General features: G+C 41.1%; 1 protein-coding gene across 1 annotated transcript in view; it reads right to left on the minus strand.

Annotated features, from left to right (window-relative positions):
• Nucleotides 1-455: 455 nt before the first annotated feature.
• TMEM131 (transmembrane protein 131) overlaps nucleotides 456-20,088 on the minus strand; it is a 95,973-nt gene continuing 76,340 nt past the window's right edge. Inside the window, exons 29-41 of the mRNA XM_071547599.1 lie at nucleotides 19,359-19,544; nucleotides 17,218-17,376; nucleotides 16,059-16,654; nucleotides 12,169-12,344; nucleotides 10,892-11,019; nucleotides 9,388-9,512; nucleotides 9,094-9,252; nucleotides 8,169-8,340; nucleotides 7,727-7,848; nucleotides 7,525-7,621; nucleotides 6,311-6,408; nucleotides 4,860-5,023; nucleotides 456-1,486 (exon numbers count right to left, since the gene is read on the minus strand). Of these exons, the coding sequence (XP_071403700.1) occupies nucleotides 1,190-1,486; nucleotides 4,860-5,023; nucleotides 6,311-6,408; nucleotides 7,525-7,621; nucleotides 7,727-7,848; nucleotides 8,169-8,340; nucleotides 9,094-9,252; nucleotides 9,388-9,512; nucleotides 10,892-11,019; nucleotides 12,169-12,344; nucleotides 16,059-16,654; nucleotides 17,218-17,376; nucleotides 19,359-19,544 (2,479 nt within the window). The 3' untranslated portion in view covers nucleotides 456-1,189. The remainder of the gene's footprint in view (nucleotides 1,487-4,859; nucleotides 5,024-6,310; nucleotides 6,409-7,524; nucleotides 7,622-7,726; nucleotides 7,849-8,168; nucleotides 8,341-9,093; nucleotides 9,253-9,387; nucleotides 9,513-10,891; nucleotides 11,020-12,168; nucleotides 12,345-16,058; nucleotides 16,655-17,217; nucleotides 17,377-19,358; nucleotides 19,545-20,088) is intronic.

Genomic DNA, 20,088 nt, shown 5'->3' on the forward strand with positions numbered 1-20,088 from the left:
GTTCATTTTTACTTGGCTTCAGCTCAGAGGAATACATGCAGTCACTGGGGCTTGCCTTACTGTTAATGAAGGGAAACAGGCACCTTAAAGGAACAGATAAATCATATCTAAGAATAGCACCGTTCTGTGCAGGAACAGTGTGACAAAGGTATGGGTGCAGCACAAACAGCAGCAGCTGCTTCATGGCTGATACCCAGAAACTCAAACAGCACAGACACCTTTCCAGCTTTTGCTATCCAGCGGATTTCCAAGAGGGTGGCACTGCATAACCCTGAGGAGTTTCTGCTCTCCTGCCACACAATCCTGTGCTGTTGAGAAATCAGTTCCCATCTGCAGAGAAGTGTCTGCAAACACAGGCCCTGTGCATGGTGGATTTTGTCTGAAGGCCACACCAAGTGGGGTCAGGCGCACACAAGTTCCGAAAACACGTGGAGAACACAACTACAACAGGCAAATCTTGAAAAAAGCAGTATTTATTTTAAAGTACAACCCAAAGTTGTATCTGTAAGAAATGCACAAGGTATCTTGTTTCGTCCACAAGTCTTGGCTGTGTGCATTTCAGTTCAACTTAAAAATGCATTCAGGTTTACAAATGTACAAACAGCACAAAGTGTGTTACAGTCTCAACAGAATGCTCTTACATTCAGCCACTTTGCTCTTAAGGTTTTGTGTTGTTTTGTTGGTATTTTTTGTTGATTTTCTTTCCGTTTTTACATTCTTACAACCTGTGTTAACAAAGACAGCCTTATTTTAAAAAAATACTCTGCATTTGAGCACAAAGTGCCTTTTGATTTTAAATTAGAACTTGGAGAATAACACTGGAAAAAATTTAAAAACCCAAACTCGTACTTTTCATAAAAGTATTGCATGCCAGGACCAGTTTATAGTTCAAATTGTTTCCTAAATAAAGATGGCAGATGGTAAAATATGAAACCAGTGAAACTGTTCATATTTACAGGGCTTCAGCAGTAGTTGGGATTTGTGACCACACCCAGACTTTTTCAAGCTTATCTGCAATCTCACACTACCATATTGCAGGACAGACTTTAGAAGGAGCAAGTGATGAAAGCATGACTGACAGGGGAGTGGGGTGGGGGGAAGCAACGACCAGCCTGAAAATGATGTCTCAAAAATTTGCATTCAGAATTGTATCATGACCTGGATAGGAGTTCTTTCCTTTTGCTTAACTTTAGTTTTCATGAGGGTAGTGTGAATTAGACCAAGGATCTGAACTTCTTCTTGCAATTGTTGGGCTCCAAATTCTCCAAGGATTGTAGGTCTGTCCCATGTCTTCAGCAGGACTGGCAACGGTGGCAGCAGCAGGTGGTGGAGGAGCAGCAGAGGAGTTTTCACTACCCATGAGATCAATGCCTGACAATGCATTTGTTGGAGTGGTGAAGGGAAGGCCACTGTTGAGGTTACTTGACCAAATGGAACTGCTGAACGGAGTGGTGGACCACAGGCCACTGGGGTTGCCAAGGATGGACTGCAGTAAAGACAGAGACAGGTAAGTAGCAGTTTGGCAGCCTCTATTTTCAATCAGTTCACAGCCCCCCTAAAAGAAAAGTATCTGAGCAGCAGCAGCAGTAAGCCTGCTCTGGAACCCCTTCTTTCTTCCCTGCAACATGGAGTCCCTCCTGAACTTCCTTTGGGAGAGCTCCCCCAGAGAACCACACTACTACACAACTGAACATCTCTGGGAGCTCAAGGGCTCCAGGGTGCAGACACATGGTAGGCTGTTCTCATCTGAGCCTTTACATCCCCATACCTTTGCTAATGTAAGCACTACAAGGACCTAAGCTGTAACACACAAGGATCAGAACACTCAAACTTCAACAAACTAGTTAGAAGGACGTAGATAAACATGGTTCAAGTCTCAAAAAAACAACAAAATTCAAGCTGTGATGGAAGGTAACAGCAAAGTCCTTTTCTTTTTTTTCTTCCGTTTGCAAACTTATGTCCCTTGGTTCAGACACATCTGCTTTGGATGAACTTACCTGAATTCAGCCCCACTGTACCTCCCCCATATTCCCAGTATATACTTTTTCCTCCCATCCAAAACTTCACATGAGAGGAGAGGGGACAGGAGAACTGGCCATTTATCACTGAGTTCCAGTAAGTCTGTCTTGGCTCAAGGCACTTGGAAGTCTCTGACAAAGGGTCATGGTGCAGATGCAGGTGAGCTGCAGTACATCACAAATGCTTTGGGGATGCACAGGACAGGCACAGCAAGCCCAGAGAACACATACGGGGATGAGCAAGGCCCAGGTTCTGTCAACTGCTTTACTAAAGGCCAAACAGTAGCAAGCAACAAGCAGAGGAACCGGACTCGTGGTGTAGGGGAAAGTGACACCCAGAAGCAGCCAAAGATGGACATGGGAAAGGTTAGCATAACTTTCATGCTAATATTAGCACAAAACCTGCTACATGTTGGCTTAGCACACTACATACCTCAGTGTCAACAGAGTTAATGTACATATGCTGTAAATTCAATTTGCAAATATACAGTAAACCTGATACATCCCAAAGGCAGTGGACTTGTCAAGTAAGTGCTGTAAGGTACAAAGATCCTTTGGTTTGAATTTACTGGGTGGAGATAGAGAACCTTTCCCAAGATCTCTGCCCTTGGATAACACAAACTAAAGGTTAACCAGTATCAGGTTATTGGAGATTTAAATAAAAATCTCTTTAGGAAAGAAAACAAGGTAGACTGAAAATGTCTTCATTTCAGGTTTTTGCTCTCTCCCCTGGAACGAAGATAGGCTCAGTCTCATCATACCTGATATTGGTATTTCACAGAATCACAGACTATTCTGAGTTGGAAGGGACCCACAAAGATCATCGAGTTCAACTCAAGTCAATGGCCCACACAGGGGATTGAACCCATGACCCTGGCATTATGACAACCAAGTTGTAGGACACTAACACATTATCAAAGGCTCCTCACAGAATGTGCTACTGAGGGGGCTGGACAGCTGTTGTGAGCATTACCTGGGAGTTAACCAGGCATCATTAGGACTCTCCAATATCCCTGAGAAACTGAGCCAAACCAGGGTGACAGTATATTAGACCACTAAGCCTACAGCAGGAAACACTTTGCTGCACAGGCACCAACCCTAACACAACTACAAGTCCACCCTATTTCTTGCTATGGGAAAGAGCCAGGAACTATTCCTGTGTGTCCCAAAAGTCTTTGGGAAAGCCTGATAGGAAGGCACTTTCTCATAGATCAGAAGCAACCAGGAAAGGAGCAGCAGAGAAGAGTACCTGCTACGACCTTTGAAAGCTGGTAGAGGGAGGTACAAAGTGGCTGACAGACAGAACTACACACAGGAAAATGGAGGAAAAGGGAGTGGGGGAGAATGTGGTTAGAAAGAAACTTGGGGAGAAGTACCAGCAATGCAGCCAAGGCTGAGAGGAGTTGAGACCCAGAAGTCAAATGCTATTTAGTACAGAAGCAGAGTTGTCCATAAAAGGGTAAAGCACAAGGAATAAGGACAGAAAACAATCAAAATCAACCCCCCACAAACATTTCTGGAAAAGAGGGTAACACAGGAGCCCCTGTCTAAGTACTGTCTGCAACAATGACTTTGGCTCTTGTGCCAGAATGGAGGAAAGGGCAGGGCCCTGACCTCTTACCTAGCACTTAAGAGCAAGGGGGCTCAAGTAACAGGAAAAGCCAAGCTTTCCTGTTCTGGCTTGCCATAAGCACTTTAAAAAAACCCACTGTCATTAGAAAGGTTTTGAACATTTCAATCAGTTTGATGCTTCTTACTTATTAAGTGATCTTCTCCTTGAATAAGCTCTTAAAACATCTCCCTAAATCAAAGTATTTAAAGGAAGTAACTGATAATTTTTCTATACCATTTTCTAGGCTTCTATTTCAATGCTTCTGGAAGCACAATTCCAAATATTTTTCAGAAGCAGCCATCAAATGCTAATGAAACCTGCTCTCCATGTGACTGAAAAGCAGAAATCTCTCCTTACATAGTTTTAGGGAGGTTCCAGCACTGGTTGTAACCACATGACAAGGGCAGGATCAGTGAGTCTGTGTCTATAAGAAGCTGTGTGACCTTCTTCAGCTTCCCCTGCCCCCCACTCCATCTGAACTGCTCCCAGGTGAAGTAAACATTGCCTGTTACTCACTACAGAAACATTTTCAGAAGTCAACATGAAGGATTTCAGCCAGCAGTGAAGGCAGCTGTTGTGGTCTAAGATTTAGTCTGGCACAAGGATGGCACAAAGATGACAGTGCAGTGCTACAACCTGTAAAAACCTGGTTTTATTTCTTCTTTTTCTATACTCAAGATTTCTATCAAAATTAGTAGTCAGTTTAAAGGCTTCACTTTATGGTCAGTCCTTTAGTGTTTTGTCTAAGCTGAAAAGAATATATTTAAGGTCTTTTAGGTAAGTTTTTGGGACCTTTTGTTAATTTACAAGCAGGTGCAATGCTGGATTCAGAAAGGAGAACTGAAACCTGAAAATTATCATATTGGCTATTTCATAACTGTCCATCAAACTGTAAGTGACAGAGGCAGTGTCCAGCCACAGCACAGGTGTAGAACACCTCTTTTCTGAAGAGGAACATACTTTTTGAAGTGCTGCAAGATGCTCTCATAAGAAATAAGTTTTATGTGACTGTAAATATTCAGTGTACATGGATTCCTCATCTGCAAGCAAGCAGACTAATAACTTTGTCCAATAGCCATATCAACTACACAAAAATGAGCATGTGCAAATTCCCTTTTCCTTTTTTCTTCAGTTCATTTTTTTCACCCCCAAGTCCTCTGAATTAAATTAGATGGCACAGAAGAGGTTGGAAACAGTAATAAAACACTGTATCTGGACTGAATACTTACTGCAGTTGTATGAGTTGGGGAACTTGAGCTTGTTGGCCAGGAGGGTACAGAATCTGTAGCTGAAGGGTCCCAGATAGATGATGGAACATTATTGAATTCACTCCAGTTTCTCTGAACATCCTGCCCATAAGCAGATCGAGCTAGACCAAGTTTGCTAAAAACCTCTAAAAATAAAATGAAATAAAATTGAGTACATTACTCTTACTCCTTCTCCAAGAATAACATTCTTCACAGTTATTCCCCACGTTTTTCTGACAGGTTCTGCTGCAATGAGATTAGAAGAGGTCACACAGTAAACAAAGATATCTCATGTAGCTGACACCTGACAGTGGCTACGAAGTTAGTCATGGTTATAGTAGGGAAGGACTTAAACACTTGCTGTGCATAATTCAGTACATGCCTATAGGGCTTGTGGAAGCACAGCAATACTGAGAGTCCTGGCAGTTCCTGGTAACCAGTTAAGTGCATGTGGAGCAGGTGACTGGGCTGAGGGAGCCTCCTGTAGTCACAGCATTCATTTCCCAGGTGACTCCTGGCAGGAGGCAGCACTGGCAATGCCCCAGCCGCGACCCCATCTCTGCTATGAGGAGGAGAGAGCAGCACCAGCAGGCATGGCTCGCCTGCTCCCTGCACGTGGAATTATCCCTGGGATCTCACTGGTGTCCCTCAGCTGCTGCTGCCAAGTCCTGCTGATGAAGATGAAAGAACTTCACAGCAGCAGCTGCCACTGTTTGCATTTTTCAGCAGACGTTTTTCAGTAGAGAGCATTTTTCAGTCAACACTACCCATTTTGCAGATGCCATATCCAAAGTTTGTTTTGCTTATCATCTTTTGCAGATGCTTTAAAATACACGCACCCCCAAATCTTCCCAAGTATACAGAGCATCCATGCCCTGCAATATAGCCTGCCTGCCCATCTCAATGTTATTTACTGAAGGTTTACCTGAATATTTAAATGGGAATTAATTGCTGGGTTTAGTATGCATCAGTTCATTGTGCAGCTACACAAATACTGGAGGAAAGCACAAGAGGAGAGCAGCAGGTCAGCTGGGCCATTGCTTCGCTTACAGAGCAATGTTCTAGGCAGGTGTTTATGCTGAGGAAAGTACAGGTCTAATGGCATTCTTGTGAGACCTACAGTAAAGCTTCTGGGGAGGGATGAAGGGAGGGCAAAAAGACTAAGAAAAAATAAATATCAGTGAATTTTACTGAAAGAGAGAAACTCCAAAATCAACATTTCCAGCCCATCAAACACTTTTAAGAGTTTCCACTTTCTCTGGACCGAAACACAGAATATACCACCAAATTCTTAACACACTTTCCTATACAGTCTTCCTCCCTTTTAGGGCTGGCAATGGGGATGCTGTCTGTACTTAGACTAGTGCAACGGAAACACACCATTTCCTTACCTGTATCTGAATGTGGCAAAATATTTGAAAAGAAAAACTCACCTCCAGTTAAGTTAAAAGAATGTCCGAATGCAGAGAATGAGTTCAGAGGTGTGAAATCAGGACTGCTGGGATTGCTGATAGGACTCCACAAACCGGAACTACATATTATGGAACAACAGGAAAGCAATGCACAAGTTATTAACACAGTACTATTGACAATATTGACTTATTGATCTATATACAAATGTATATGTACAAATGTGTGTATATACTTAACTATACATGTCTTTAATGGCGATCAAGAGTTAGGAAATCAGCTTATTTTTGTTTCACAGAAGATCTCAGTGGAATACCATTTTCCTGTGTAGACACCCATCTTGGTGCAACACAGTAAATACAGACACAGTGCTCTTTAATCTGCAGACTGAGCATAAACACAAACCTGAGAGTAGCTCTTCTGATGAGTTTTTCAGCAAACTCATAGAGTTCAAGACATAGCATAGTTTTTTTGACAAGAAGACAAAATTTAGAGCTACTCAGAAGGGATACAAGTGGCCACACTCTGGTTTGTGGACAAGCTTCTTGAAACTAACAGAGGAGTTACCTGGAACCAGTGAAAAACATTCACAACCACCCTCTCTTCCCCCATCCAACTCCACTCAGAAAAGCAATTCCTTTGCATAGTGAAGCCTGAATTCAAGTCTCTTCCCTATTCCAGAAAGGTTACCAGGCATTGCTTTTTACAAGCAAGACCAGGATACAAGCAAGACCAGGATTCACTGCCAAAGTATGTCAGAAAAGACATGTGCCTTGGGCAACATGACTGAGTGCATGCAGTTGGATTCTGCTCCTACTCAGAACACAAAGCCCACTCATAGTTCTGATCTTGGTGTCAAAGCTGGGAGTGAAAGATATTGCTGTACAGCAAGATATTCTGCCTGTGAACTATTTCATGAGACCTTGGTACACACTCCTCAGTACAGAGAGCCAAGCTGATTCCTCATTGTTTGAATGCCTGAGAACACAAGATTGTTGAGTTACTTGGAATGAGTAGGGGGAAGTTCCCATCAGACCCAGAACATCCTTCTTTCTACTTTTGAGTCATTTCCAACTTCTAAACTTTTTTGCAAGGTGAGAGATGCTGTGCCCAGACTAAAATAGAGGCGGCAAAAAGTAACCAGAATGAATTCTGTCACTCCCTTCAAAACACCATTAACAGCTCACAATCTCCTTTTCTATGTGCCCAGGTATTTGCTGTAGAATATAAAAATTACCTGTCAGAGCCGTCACTGTCAACAACTGTGTGAGAAATGCTGATATTGCTGGAAACATCCATCTTACTCGGAGAAGCCTTTGGCAAACCACTGCCACCTGCAAGGATAGGTACGTATAAAATGAGTAAACAAACCCCAGCAAAGTAACAGAATATTCAGGAAACATTAAGAAATATGTACAACTCCAAACTGGTTCTAGTACCTGGGCTCTTGTCATAACCTGCGGCTACAGCAGCAAAAGTGGGGTTACCATTCCTGCCTGGAAGAGAAGCTGCCTTTGACAGCTTATGTTTGGTACCATTAGGCTGCTTGCTTTTCATTTCACTAAAAGGAGGAAAAAAAAAGAAAAGAGTAAAGTTCCAGACTTCAGCAGTTTGATAAAAACCTCAGCAATTTAAGCTAGCATTCATGAAAACATTCATAACAGCCAGCCATTCATGTAATTGCACCTTTTTTCCAATCTACCAAGTTGTAAGAAACCCTGAGAAATACAAATAGCATGGCACAGTGGTGTATCTGCAAAATGCATTTTCCTTAGGAAGAGGGAACAGGTCTGAGAAGAGGGAGCTGAATGCTGTGAAGCACACAGGCTGCACAACTGCTCAGTGTCTGGGAAATCAGCAGGAGGTACTCTCAGGACTCACTTGCTGCAGCTGCTGTTCACAATGCTGCTGTAAGTGCCTCCTCGTGGCCCAAAAGCAAATGATGTGGGAGGAGGAGGAGATGGAGAGGCAGGTGTTGGTGAGGGCTGTCGCTGCTTCAGGAAAGCATCTGCATTCAGGGTTTGTAGAGAGAGCTTATAGAGGTTGTCTGTAGCTATAAAGAGAAACACAAATCATCTTCCTGTAGTATATACATTACAACAAAAGTTTCTTGAACTTCTACTATCCTTTCTGTTCAAATGGAGGAATTCGGACAAAGGCTGCTTGCTACCAGTGACAGAAGCAGCAGTTCCTTCTCTATGTTCACCTCTGTTTTTTCAGGTTTACTGTCTATTTTCTGAGAGACTGTATTGCAACAAAATCACCAAGACAAACAGATTTCTACAGAAAAAGGAATCTTCCAAATGAGCGCTGTAGAGAGGGATGACTTAAGTTCACAAGCAACCAAGAGGAAGGTGATTCAGTTCCCACACAAGGGAACTTAAAATGCAACCAAAATGCTTGTAAGAATGTCCCCACTAACCACTGCATTAAAGTCTTCGCAGTGTTCCCTCTCAAGGGCAAATCATCTAATCAGTTTTAACTTTGCCTGCGGCAGACTTAACCAACCAAAACCCCATCTGCTGTAGAAAATACATATTTTTGAGCAGTAATTTTCATTTCCTGAATTCCCCCAGCAGCTTCTAAATTCTGTTCATCCCTGAAGAACTGCAGAGTGGCCCATGTTCTGCCCACGCTGTTTTGAAACCTCCCAAATCATACCAAATGCTATCAAAAAGATGTCTACAGCAGAGGAACAGAGCACAGCTATGCAGTGAAGAGACAGGAAGACCTATAAACAGATGAAACCCACCTACAGATATTAATTGTACAAGACTCATTCTGCCATGATCTAGAGGTTACTTACAGCTGCCGGCTTTGTGAAGAGGCACAGAGTCCCACTCTGGTGGTGGAGAATCCTTTTCCCCTTCAGAGCTGCTGGTGTTTCCTAGCTCCTGCCCAGAACCACTGGGGAGAAATTTGGCTAATACTGATGGCCTGCTCTCCATTAATTTACTGCTTGGACCTATTAAAACAAAATCAAGTATGAGGATAATAAACTGAACAGCTTACTTTGCACACTGGACTTGGAATTAAGCACTAAAGAGGGGTTACAAACAACAAAATCTTAAGGTATTTATAAAAAAGAGCCTCACACTACCTCTTGTTTTGGGGAGGTTTCTTGCTTTAGACCCACTTGTCAAAAGGTGCTGTGAAGAGATCTTGGATGGAAAGGGTTTGCGCTGCTTGTTTTCCAGTGGGCCAGTGTAAGACAATTCCAAGGGACTAAAGAAAAACATAAATTCATTTATTTTAAACCTCTGAGGTGCTGAAAAGGACTTTAGGATATATAGATATATAGATATCTGTATCTATATATCTATATATATATATGGGCCATACATACTGTCTCACAAAATACTGGTCTCCTGTGGCATTCTTATGAATAAACAGAGTTTTGTATTTCTCCCATAAGCAACTCCACCCTTTGTGGCCCTGGCTCATTTTCAAGCCACACTGCTCCACACACGTTAGGGCTCACTCACCTCCCAGGAGCAGCTTTCACCCTGGAGCTCTGGGATTACAAAACCTGTTTGATTATACAGAGGCAACAAGAGATGCCAACTGCCCTTTTTCTACTCTGTCCCCAAACACCCCTGTTAGATCACAGGCTCCTAATATACTATTGCCCTGAGTGTACAGAACTGTGTTTTAGTCAATTATATAAAACTATTGAAATGCACCACCAAATTCATTTGGCTGTATATTGTTCTTTTTCTCCAGGTATTTCATTCTGTCTCTCAGACTTTCTAGGGAGGAACTATTTTACCCATTTGTTGCAGAAGAATACCAAACTAGCTCTCATTGTGGCCTTTGAAAACTGTCACATGTCATGAACTTGTGACTTATATGATAAAGGAAAGTACATAATGGTAAGAATAAATAAGATCAGAAGGAGTCTTTGTCAAGCAAAGTTTTGAAAAATATTTTGAAAAAGGTTAATTTCTTTTAACTACTAAACTCACTGTACTATTAACCACAGCAAGAGAGAAAATACAGATGATAAACCACACCCCAGTTTAGCACAGTTTACTTTTGTGGTACTTGGATACCAGTCTGGTTTCAGAACACTATTTTGGAATGAATGAGCTACAGTAATACTAAGATTCTTCCTTTTTCCCATTTCTACCCTCTGCAATCAGCTACGCCAGTAAGGAAAGGGACTGGCAGTGGCAGCAGCCTCCTTTCATAACTTATCCAAGACTCTGGCCTTACTCTGTGATATGAAAAAGGAAACTGCGTGGCTGCAGTTTCACCAAGGGCAACTGAAGGCATTCACCCTGGCACTGCCTCACTGTGCTGCCACTAGAAACATTCACTCCCCTTAGTGTATGTGATGCCTGTTATAAAAAGCTTAACATTGCGTCATCTGATTTTCATGGCTGGATTGAGCTCTCAGTTATGTACTATATTGCCATTAAGTAATTTATTATTTATAAGCTTCAGATATTCCATGATACCAAGAAGGAAGAGGAAGCTGCTTAAAGGTAACTGCTGTTGGCATTTGCAAACTGGCAGCCACAACAGTCAAATACAGAGATTTTTACCAATCCATCTTCCCTTCAAGCATGACACTTACTCTCAAAAAGCTTCATTATGCTTACCTGGTTTTCACATCTACAGGGATTTCTTTCTTGATACTTGTAAGCACTTTTTTAGTTTTCTGTTTTACTGGGACTATTTCATTTTCAGGCTTTTCTGCTGTAATTTTTCCCTTTTGTTTTTCAGGTTCCTATAAAAACATAATAACATTAATATTCATGGAATGCGAAGTCCCTCTTGCACCACAACACACACAGTAAGGCTGAGGAAAGAATGCTATTGGAAAACAGGAGCATTTTTGCAGCACTGAAGTTCTCTTTTTGTTACTTAGTGAGTTTACCTATAAAATGTGGTATCTATTTTTTACTATTTGGAAAAGTAGAAATCAAAATAGGAAATAAATGCGCTTCAAGCAGATCTGAAGTTTGCAAATGCAGCCACGGCCTCTGAATCTACTTAATAACACACTGGTTCTGCACCGAGACATTTACTGCATCTGCTGAAACACAGTCCAGGCCACCTAAAACAGACTCCTCAACAAAGCAAAGAATATGAGCAACTTTACCATTCAATTTATTATTTTCTTTAACCCCACTTCTAGGACTTTCTAAATACAAAGATACTCTTAAATAGCCATCCTAAAAAAACATCAATAGTAATTTTCAAGTGACAATTTACTAAATCATAACCTTTAAAATGTATCATGTGGATTTCTTTTTTGAAATCCAGCTGCAATCCCTGTCTTTTCCAAAGTTCAAATTTAAGAGATGTCAAAATTTAAGCTTGGTTTTCTTCTTTTTGCAATTACCTCAGCTTTGTTTAGTCCCACTAAACAAACTATAGAATTAGTTTAGTACTTAGAGGCATATGAGCCAAATAAATTAAATAAAAGTAGGGGTTTGTATAAGGTAACCAGTCTACCTACTTGCTGACAAGTTACCACCGTTGATCTGACCCTTTGTAACTGACAAAAGGCATAGATTCACCTTAATTATCAAATAAAATTAGTGTCCATTTTATTCTGTAAACAGAATAGGTGAGGAGTGTGCAGAGAAACAATTGCCACAATGCTGCTGGCAGCTGGTGGCTTATTCAAGCCACATTCACCCAGGCATTTCCAGTCCTGTGACTACATGATTCAGGCATGTTAGCACTCATAGAGAGGCAAATTTGACAGAGAGTAAGTGAAGGCAAGGATTGGGAAAGATGTTTTTTAATAAATCTTCTTCCTTTGTTAGGTATTATATGAAAGCTGAGGGTGGCATGGGGGAGAGAGACTGTGTTCCTGCGCGTGACACACCAGCTACACAAGGGCCTCCTTTCCTGAGCAGAGCTGTACCTCTTTGAGAAGTGGTTCTGTATCTGGGTTGGAGGTTTCTGTTGTGGTTGAAGAACTGTCATCATCTGCCAAGGAATCCTTCAGTTCATCCTCTTGTTGCTTTCCTTTCCCTCTTCTGTCCTTTTCTTCCCGCTTCTTCTGTGGCTTAGCCTTGCGCTGAATTGTTTTCCCTTTTCCTAGGACAATAAGGATGCTTCAGATTCTCAGCAGCAGTACTCAGGGACGGGCTAGTTCCCTTCATTTCAGAGGCTAACCCATGTGATTAAGGCTCTGAAGTTTGCTGCCTATTAGGTCACAGCAACCATTTAACTGCCCCTTCACATCAAATGTGTGGGTGGTCCCGTGGTGTACAGGAGAGCACTCTGGACTCTGAATTCCAAGGACCTGAGTTCGAGTCTCAGTGGGACCGTCCCCTGGCAGTTCAATGCCTCCCTGCCATCCCATCCCGTCACATCTCGGATGCTCAGCAGGGTCAGCCCCGGTTAGTACCGGGTGCTGTGACAGTCCCGAGGACTTCACTGGCACTGTCCAAGCTCGCTCGGTCATGGCAAATGGACCTGAGGACTTAAACGGTGGGGCCAGTTCTGTGCACGCTGTGCCTCACCTAAAAAATCCACTGTGCAGGCTGGAAGGGCACACCCACGTGGGGAAAGCCCTGCCCAAATCTGTGTTCGCGAAGTCTGGCCATACATACAGTACATCGAATGTGAGCAAAAGCATCAGACCTGAAGAACCCTGATCTCCACCATCTCATTTATCTCCTGAGCTGTACCCCCATAGCCTCTCTGTGATGTAGGCACCTGGATACCTGTAATTCTTCTCTGCTCTGCTTCTGGCAGTCCTTTTAAACACCACAGAATCCAATTTGACAGTTTAATCATGTGAGATTAAACATAAACTTCAGAAGTTGATACAACTTATCATCCAAACAAATAAAGAATGGAAATTATCAGCACACTTGCCATTTTAAAAAAGCCCACAAAATAACTTGAAATAAGAGTACTGTGAATAAGAAAAATCACTAATGGTATTTGTCTAGCAAAGAGGTAAAAAAAAACAACACCCAAAACCTGAAAATCTCACACCCAAATACGCTGTCTCCTCCTGACATAGTTTATTCTTTCAGAGTGAACTATTCTAAGAGATACGACTAAAGTTGACTAAAAAAGTTTGGCTTGACACATCAAAATGTTATTGTATCTCAAAGTAGGGAAAATAATGCATTAAATACTGCAAGTGATGTTTGATCAATTTTCTTGAACCAATACACACACAAATAGATGATGCTACTTGAATAATTGATTACATTTTCCAGCAATTTCAGCTGAACTGAGCACAGTAGAAGGTCAAAATGCAGTGGTTTAAGAACCTTTGAAAACAAGCCAAAGGTCCTGGCTTGCAAGACAGCCAGGATTAGGCTCCCAAGGAATAAAAGTCATCAAAAGAAGTGCATCGATAGAGCAACTGTGAATCTGTGTGTGTGGAGTCTTTATCAGCTTTATCAGCTACCTGTTGCTGTTCTCTTCCAGGACATGAGCTTCCACAACATTCTTACATCTTTTATGAGATGTAATATATGCCTTTACTCATAGGATCTTTCTTAGATACTGCCCTTCAGAACAGCATTCTCGTTTATGAGCCACACAGTGCCTGCATGTCCTCCTGGACAGACTTAACAGTTCCCTCAAGACTCAGGTACCCAATAACTGGATTCGGCCTCTTCTTGGTTTTGTACCAGCACAAGCTGGAACTGAGACTGGAAGCACCATGACAGCTGATATATCTCATTTGGCAAAATGGTAAAGTTTGTATCAAAACAGAAATTTGCCTTCAGTATTTTGTCAAACACCAAATCAAATATATATCAAAAGGCGGTGCCTTTAAACTTCAGTTTTTAAGACATAAATATCAATGGTTTTGGTAGCAAGAACAACAAAAATATTAAAAATATTTTTTAGCATGAATGCAAAGAGATGTGTAAATACAAGTAGATCTTCCTAAGGAAATTTTCTAAAGGTCTGCTTCCAGTATACTGGGGGCATTCTGCATGTGCCTCAGGCAGCCTTGTTCCAAGATTTGCTTCAAGTGTAATCTGTGTACAGGATTGCTAAATAGTTTAGTGTTCATCATTAGAAAAATCTATATAAAATGTTATAATGACATTAAAATATAATGTAAAGCAGCTTTTTAACAAAAATCTTATGCAGCCTCTGCAGCAGTCAACTGAGACCCAAGTATTAGGAAGCTGAAACAGAAGACTATAAAAACAGGAATCCTGCACAGGATCTTACAATAGACAGTTTTAGTCCAGAAGCTGCTGCTCCTGCAAATTTTTGTGACTACTTCTAACTACTTATCTAAAGACAAATACCAGTGCAGATCCAGACAGAACTTCCTCTATGGTTTTACATTTTTGAAGAGGCCAAATGGAAATGGGTCCACGACATTACTTGGATCAGGAATATGCTTTTGAAACCAAACTCAGTGGTCCCCACATAGTGCATGCAGCTGCACCATAAAACAGCACTCCAGTACAAGAGCTGGTTCCTTCTTAGGGTGAACTAGAAATGGAAGATGTGCTCCAGAAGCACTCCTAGCTTTTTAAGGCATTCAGTGCACGCACTGGATCAGTCACTTCCCATCCGCTCCCATGTGCCCCATGAGGACACTGCATTCTCACTACCAGACACTTTGCTTTCCAGAGCTCCAGCACTGCTCTGTTTGCCAACACGGACACTGCCCATGAAAATAACAGGACTTTCTGGAATCCCATTTAGCCTTTATGGAATGAGTACCTGACAAACTGGTTACAATTCTCTTAGTTCCCCCAACCACATCCCTTTGTTGAATTCAAAAACAAAACAGCAAAAGTATTATATTTCAGTAGGATCCCAAAGCCTCTCATCACTTCAGAGTCTCCACTTTGAAAGAGCAAACGCATCATAACATCCACTCTGAACTAATTAAAAACTTTCTACTTATTACCCCTTAACAGAGTGAGGCTTTCCTCTTTGGCGGAGCATGATCACACAGGTGCTGTAGTGTTTATACACCTTCCCACGACTCTATCTCTAATAAGCAACACAGTATCAGTACCATTTCTGTACAAGTGTTGGTAGCAAAAGTGAAAAAATGTTTAGAAATAAACATATCAAGATTAAATAATCACATAACTCTGGGACACAGCTGAAATCGCTAACACAAAAATCATGATTAGAAGTTCTACTCTAACAAGTGTTCGTAAGAAGTAACTGACATATAACTTAAAAAGTCTAAACACATCTAATGTACATTATTCAATACATTATGTTAAGCTCTAGGCAATTGAAAAGATGGATAAACAACTCCAAGTCAACCCTAACCTCCTGTGAAAAGGAATGTAATGTATAGACACAGGTGCCATATGTTAATGTGCTGACCACCTGACATCAAGAATTTTCTACCAGTCTGAGCATGAAGAATTCTATTCCCAAACAATACCACAGGGGCTTACCCATCTCTCTCTTCCCCTCCTCCCTTTCTCCCTACCTCACTTTTTACAATGCACTAGGACAGTTTCCTTTTCCATTCCTCAACCCTGAGCCCCATGGACAAATGATGGAGGTGGGAGGGATGGATGCTAACTCAAAGGCAAAGGAGTAGCAACCAAAAGAATAATTCTTCCCCAAAAGAGCAGATGTTTAGATATTTACACACTGTTTCATCAGAACATTCCAGTAATTTTGCAGGAAGAATGACAAGCTAGCACAGCACAAACTTCACTGCCATAAAGTAACACAAGTGTTCAAGACAGGCATAAAACTGAAGGACAGGGAACCACAGAAGCTATTGCTTTCCACATGGCAAAAACATGACCTTTTCAGTGGATTAAATCTTGTCCTGTGGCTTACCTTTGTTTTTTGCTAGTGGAGATGGGGGCTGCTCAGTAAACACATCAGGGGAAGGGGATTCTGGGTGGTCAAAGTCTTTTTCCATAGTTTCTATGAGCCCAGTGAGATCAGAGTCTTCCGAGCTGTGTCTCCTGCTGCTGGCACATTCGCCATGAGGTGGGCTGGGAAGAGGGAGCTGTGGCAAAGCACTTTCAGTCTGTTGCTCTTGCTGCTGGGGCCCGGATGCTGGGTTTTGCTGGAGGGGCTGCTCTGCCAAAGCTGGTGCCTGCTGCTGCACTGGCTGCTGGTTCTGCCTCGTCCCCTTGGCTCTTTTGCCTGCAGCATGAGTCTGAGCTGTGGCACCTGAATCCAAGGGAAAGGGGCCCGTTCTGTTCACTGACTGCATGGAAGCTGCTTGTGCTGAAGTCCTGTTAGGTATGTTTGAACTGGTTTTGGATTTGATGTTTTCAACATCAGGTGCATTTCTATTGCTGTGAAGGTGTGCTGTTGTATTGCATTGTTTATGATTCCCTGCACCGGATCGTGAAGATGAACTGCCTGATCCATAGATCCCTCTGGATGAACTGTGGTTAGAATCCAATCCAAGTGTATTCAAGCTGAAAAAATAACACATGTTTAAATATACTTTACAATGTTTCCATTCTTCATCATGAAAAAAGAATCACTTCCGAAAGAAGCCTTGAACATCAAACCACCAAAAATGCCTAAAACTTGTCTGACAAGTCAGTAGCCTTCACCATTTCCTGTTCACTTGCTTGGTCTACACAGGAACAGAATCACATTAAAATGACAGTCAATATATATGTTGGAGGGAACACTGAAAGGAGATGATCTTTAGTTAACATAAGAAACCAAAGGTAGGAACTTTTGGTCTGCAATTTTTCTGCAGTCTATACCTTTTATTTTTGAGAACATTAACAGGAAACTTGGCAGGGTTTGGTTTCTAGTGGGATTTTTTCTTTCCTTTTTTTTCCAAAAGAAGGATATTCCTCAAAATCACAAAATTCATCTTTTAATCCAAGCTATCTTCTTATAAGTAACTGGGAGAATCTTTATTCATTCACCTGTTCTAAAGAACAGTACTACTTTTTTATTGACCTGATAATTAAAGAGGAAGTAAATGGGAAAAATACCACGAGAACCCCAAACATTTACTTACTTTCCGTCAGATGAAAGTCCAACTATTCTCCTGAGATCAAGTGGCCTTCCCATATCAAAGGGAGGGTTTGAAGCCTCAAAGGACAAGCGTCTTCTAAATGGCTCCCAAATTCCTTGAGCTTCTAGATAGGCTGTTCCAATTACCAAGAGAAAGAGTACACTGCAAAGAAGAGAGGCAGTCAATTAAGGATTTATTTCTCAGTTTTGAGCAATTTAAGGCTAATGAAACTCATCATACAGGACAAAATGCTTGTATCGTCTACTGAAAATGCTGAAAATTGCATCCAAATCACAATTTTGTCTGATAGAAATATAACATACACAAGTGTAGCTTGATAAATGCACATCACCAGCACTGAGAATGGAAACTAGATATAAGTCTGACATGGTGTTGCTAAGAATATTAATACAAAAGAAAAAAAGCTGGACTTCAAAACCTGGAGCCACAAGCACTGCAATAATCCAGACCAACAGTGATTTAGGGAATGAGACAATAAACACCACCTCATCAAATTAAAAAACATGAACTATACAAACTCTCCGCATTTATTGCTAGAAATTAAGGATAGCTTTGTAACAATATGCAAGAATTACCTTAGTGGCAACTAGCAAGCCCATACATGATGGTATCCTAAAAGTTAATGGCTATCTATGCACAGGAATCCTGGAATATTATGAAATATGTTAAGACTCTTCTCTAGTTTGCTGCTAAGAATGTTTGTACTTGTAAGAAAAAGCCACAGTAAGTGATTAGTATTCTTTATTCTTTTGTAAAGTCTGATTAACACATACAGTACATGTAAAATTATCCATGCAAGCTACACTTATGAGCTGATAAGCATTATTCACTGTCGAAGAACTAAAACCAAACTCAGCCTATACACTTCTAGCAGGAGAAAACCATGTAACTACTTACTCAGCATCTTAAGCAATGCAGTGTTAGTGAGTTTGTTTCTAAGTAACAAAAATTTTCCTCTTGCTTAGGAAACTGCATTCTCCTAAGTAACACTGCATTACTTAGGAAAGTGCTGAAAAGTCAAAAAGAAAATGAAGTGGGCTGTAACTTTATCTTCTCTATTTCTTTTGTCAATTCCTAGAAGGAACGACAGCCTAAGTGGAACAGTTGAGTAACACAGTACAAGAGAAGGGAAGAGCCAGTAACTTACTGGGGGGGAGAAAAAGAAAAAGGCAAGAATATTACATGTGTGTGATAATGCTTTGGATTTGCAGCACACAGGAAGACCACTTTTTCATCACAGGCATCTACATCACCAATCCATTTCAGACTAAGATATAAGCTTAACACTAATGAAAATGAAATCAGCATTTGTTGTTACCGACAAGTAAAAACTCATCAGTATGAGTTTCCATGTTAGGGTTTTCTTTGGACAAAGGCAGTGGGGGAAAGCATCTCACATCCAAGAGATGACCAGGGACACAGGGTTTATAACCTCAGGTTTCAAATAACTAAAGATCAGTAGACATTAGACTATGGAAATGGTGGAATTTTCACCTCATAATTCAACCAGACATAATGAACACATGTCTGTCTGCTGAGGAAAAAAGTGCATTAATATGCTGCTACATAACCTGTGAGTGTGCAGTGTTGCACACAATACCCTTCAGGTTCTCAGAAATCCCATTATTAGTATCACCAGTTGTCTGTCACATACTAGCAGCAGCAAAGTTAAATTCAACCATGGTATCTGCTAAGCTCATTACAGTCAGTGCCTCGTATCTCTCTGAAGCACAATACTCCAGAAGGATGCTTATATTTCTACAGGAATTCATGGCTAGCAGAGCTTTAATACCTAATCTGATTCAAGTTTGGCTTCCTTATCAAAAACCCTACAAATTACCAGGGCTAACAGAAGCACATATCTCATTTAAGGAAATAGGCTCAAGCAGGAAGTGTATTATTTTGTCCTTGGTTTGAGCAGAAAGTCAGTACTTCTCAGCCTTAAACTGTTCACACTCTGTCTACCGCAGTGTTTATTAATTTGTTCTCCTTTTAACCTTGCCCTATTTTACTTTACACCAATCATAGGATGTACTGAATACATATGTCCTTCTCTGTAACCTGTACTCCAGTAGCAGTAACTGATGGCTGTGTACCAGTGAGAACAAACATACACACACTACCTCATTATTCCTGAGATGATTATGTACAGTGCCAGTTCCCAGTTGGGCCTGGGCAGAGCTTCTGCACACGTTGCCAACATGTGATATGGAAGCGATGCATTCAAGACAAATACAAATTCAGAGCCTCCTGAAGTGATGAATTTTAATTCACGTATGACTCTGGAAGCAGTGAAATCTGGTGTAAACCTGAACAAAAAGTAAAGCATGTTACAACTTTACATACGAAAAGGACAAAGTTTGAGGCAGTTTTTATGACTCATAAATTACAAAAAACCATCAAACCTCACAACCCAACTCCACCAATTACCAAATAACTTAAAAATACTTAGGACTATCTTTTAAATACCTCAAGATGTGTTTGACTATGTTCATTAATATCTATGCTTAACACATCTAATACTACATAACTTCATATGGTGTCTCAGGAATAATGTTACAATAACTGAAAACAAATTTTGACCAAATCTGCTAAAAAACGCTACGAACACAGTAAAAGTGCAACAGCAGCTCTAAGTAAACTATTATGTGAACTACAGAGTTTTTAAACATTTCACCTTTAAGTCACAAACTTGTGCCTTTTCAAAAACATCACCACTACCTTGGGATCCCATCACAAACTAAGACTGTGCACAAACACTAGTGAAGTTTCACTGCCTGCAATATTTTGCACATCCACTTGCAGAACAAAAGCATCTTCTGAACTTTTTAGATACCATATTCCGAATAGTTA

This window comes from Pithys albifrons, chromosome 1 (genome assembly GCF_047495875.1).
Source record: "Pithys albifrons albifrons isolate INPA30051 chromosome 1, PitAlb_v1, whole genome shotgun sequence".
NCBI lineage: Eukaryota > Metazoa > Chordata > Aves > Passeriformes > Thamnophilidae > Pithys > Pithys albifrons.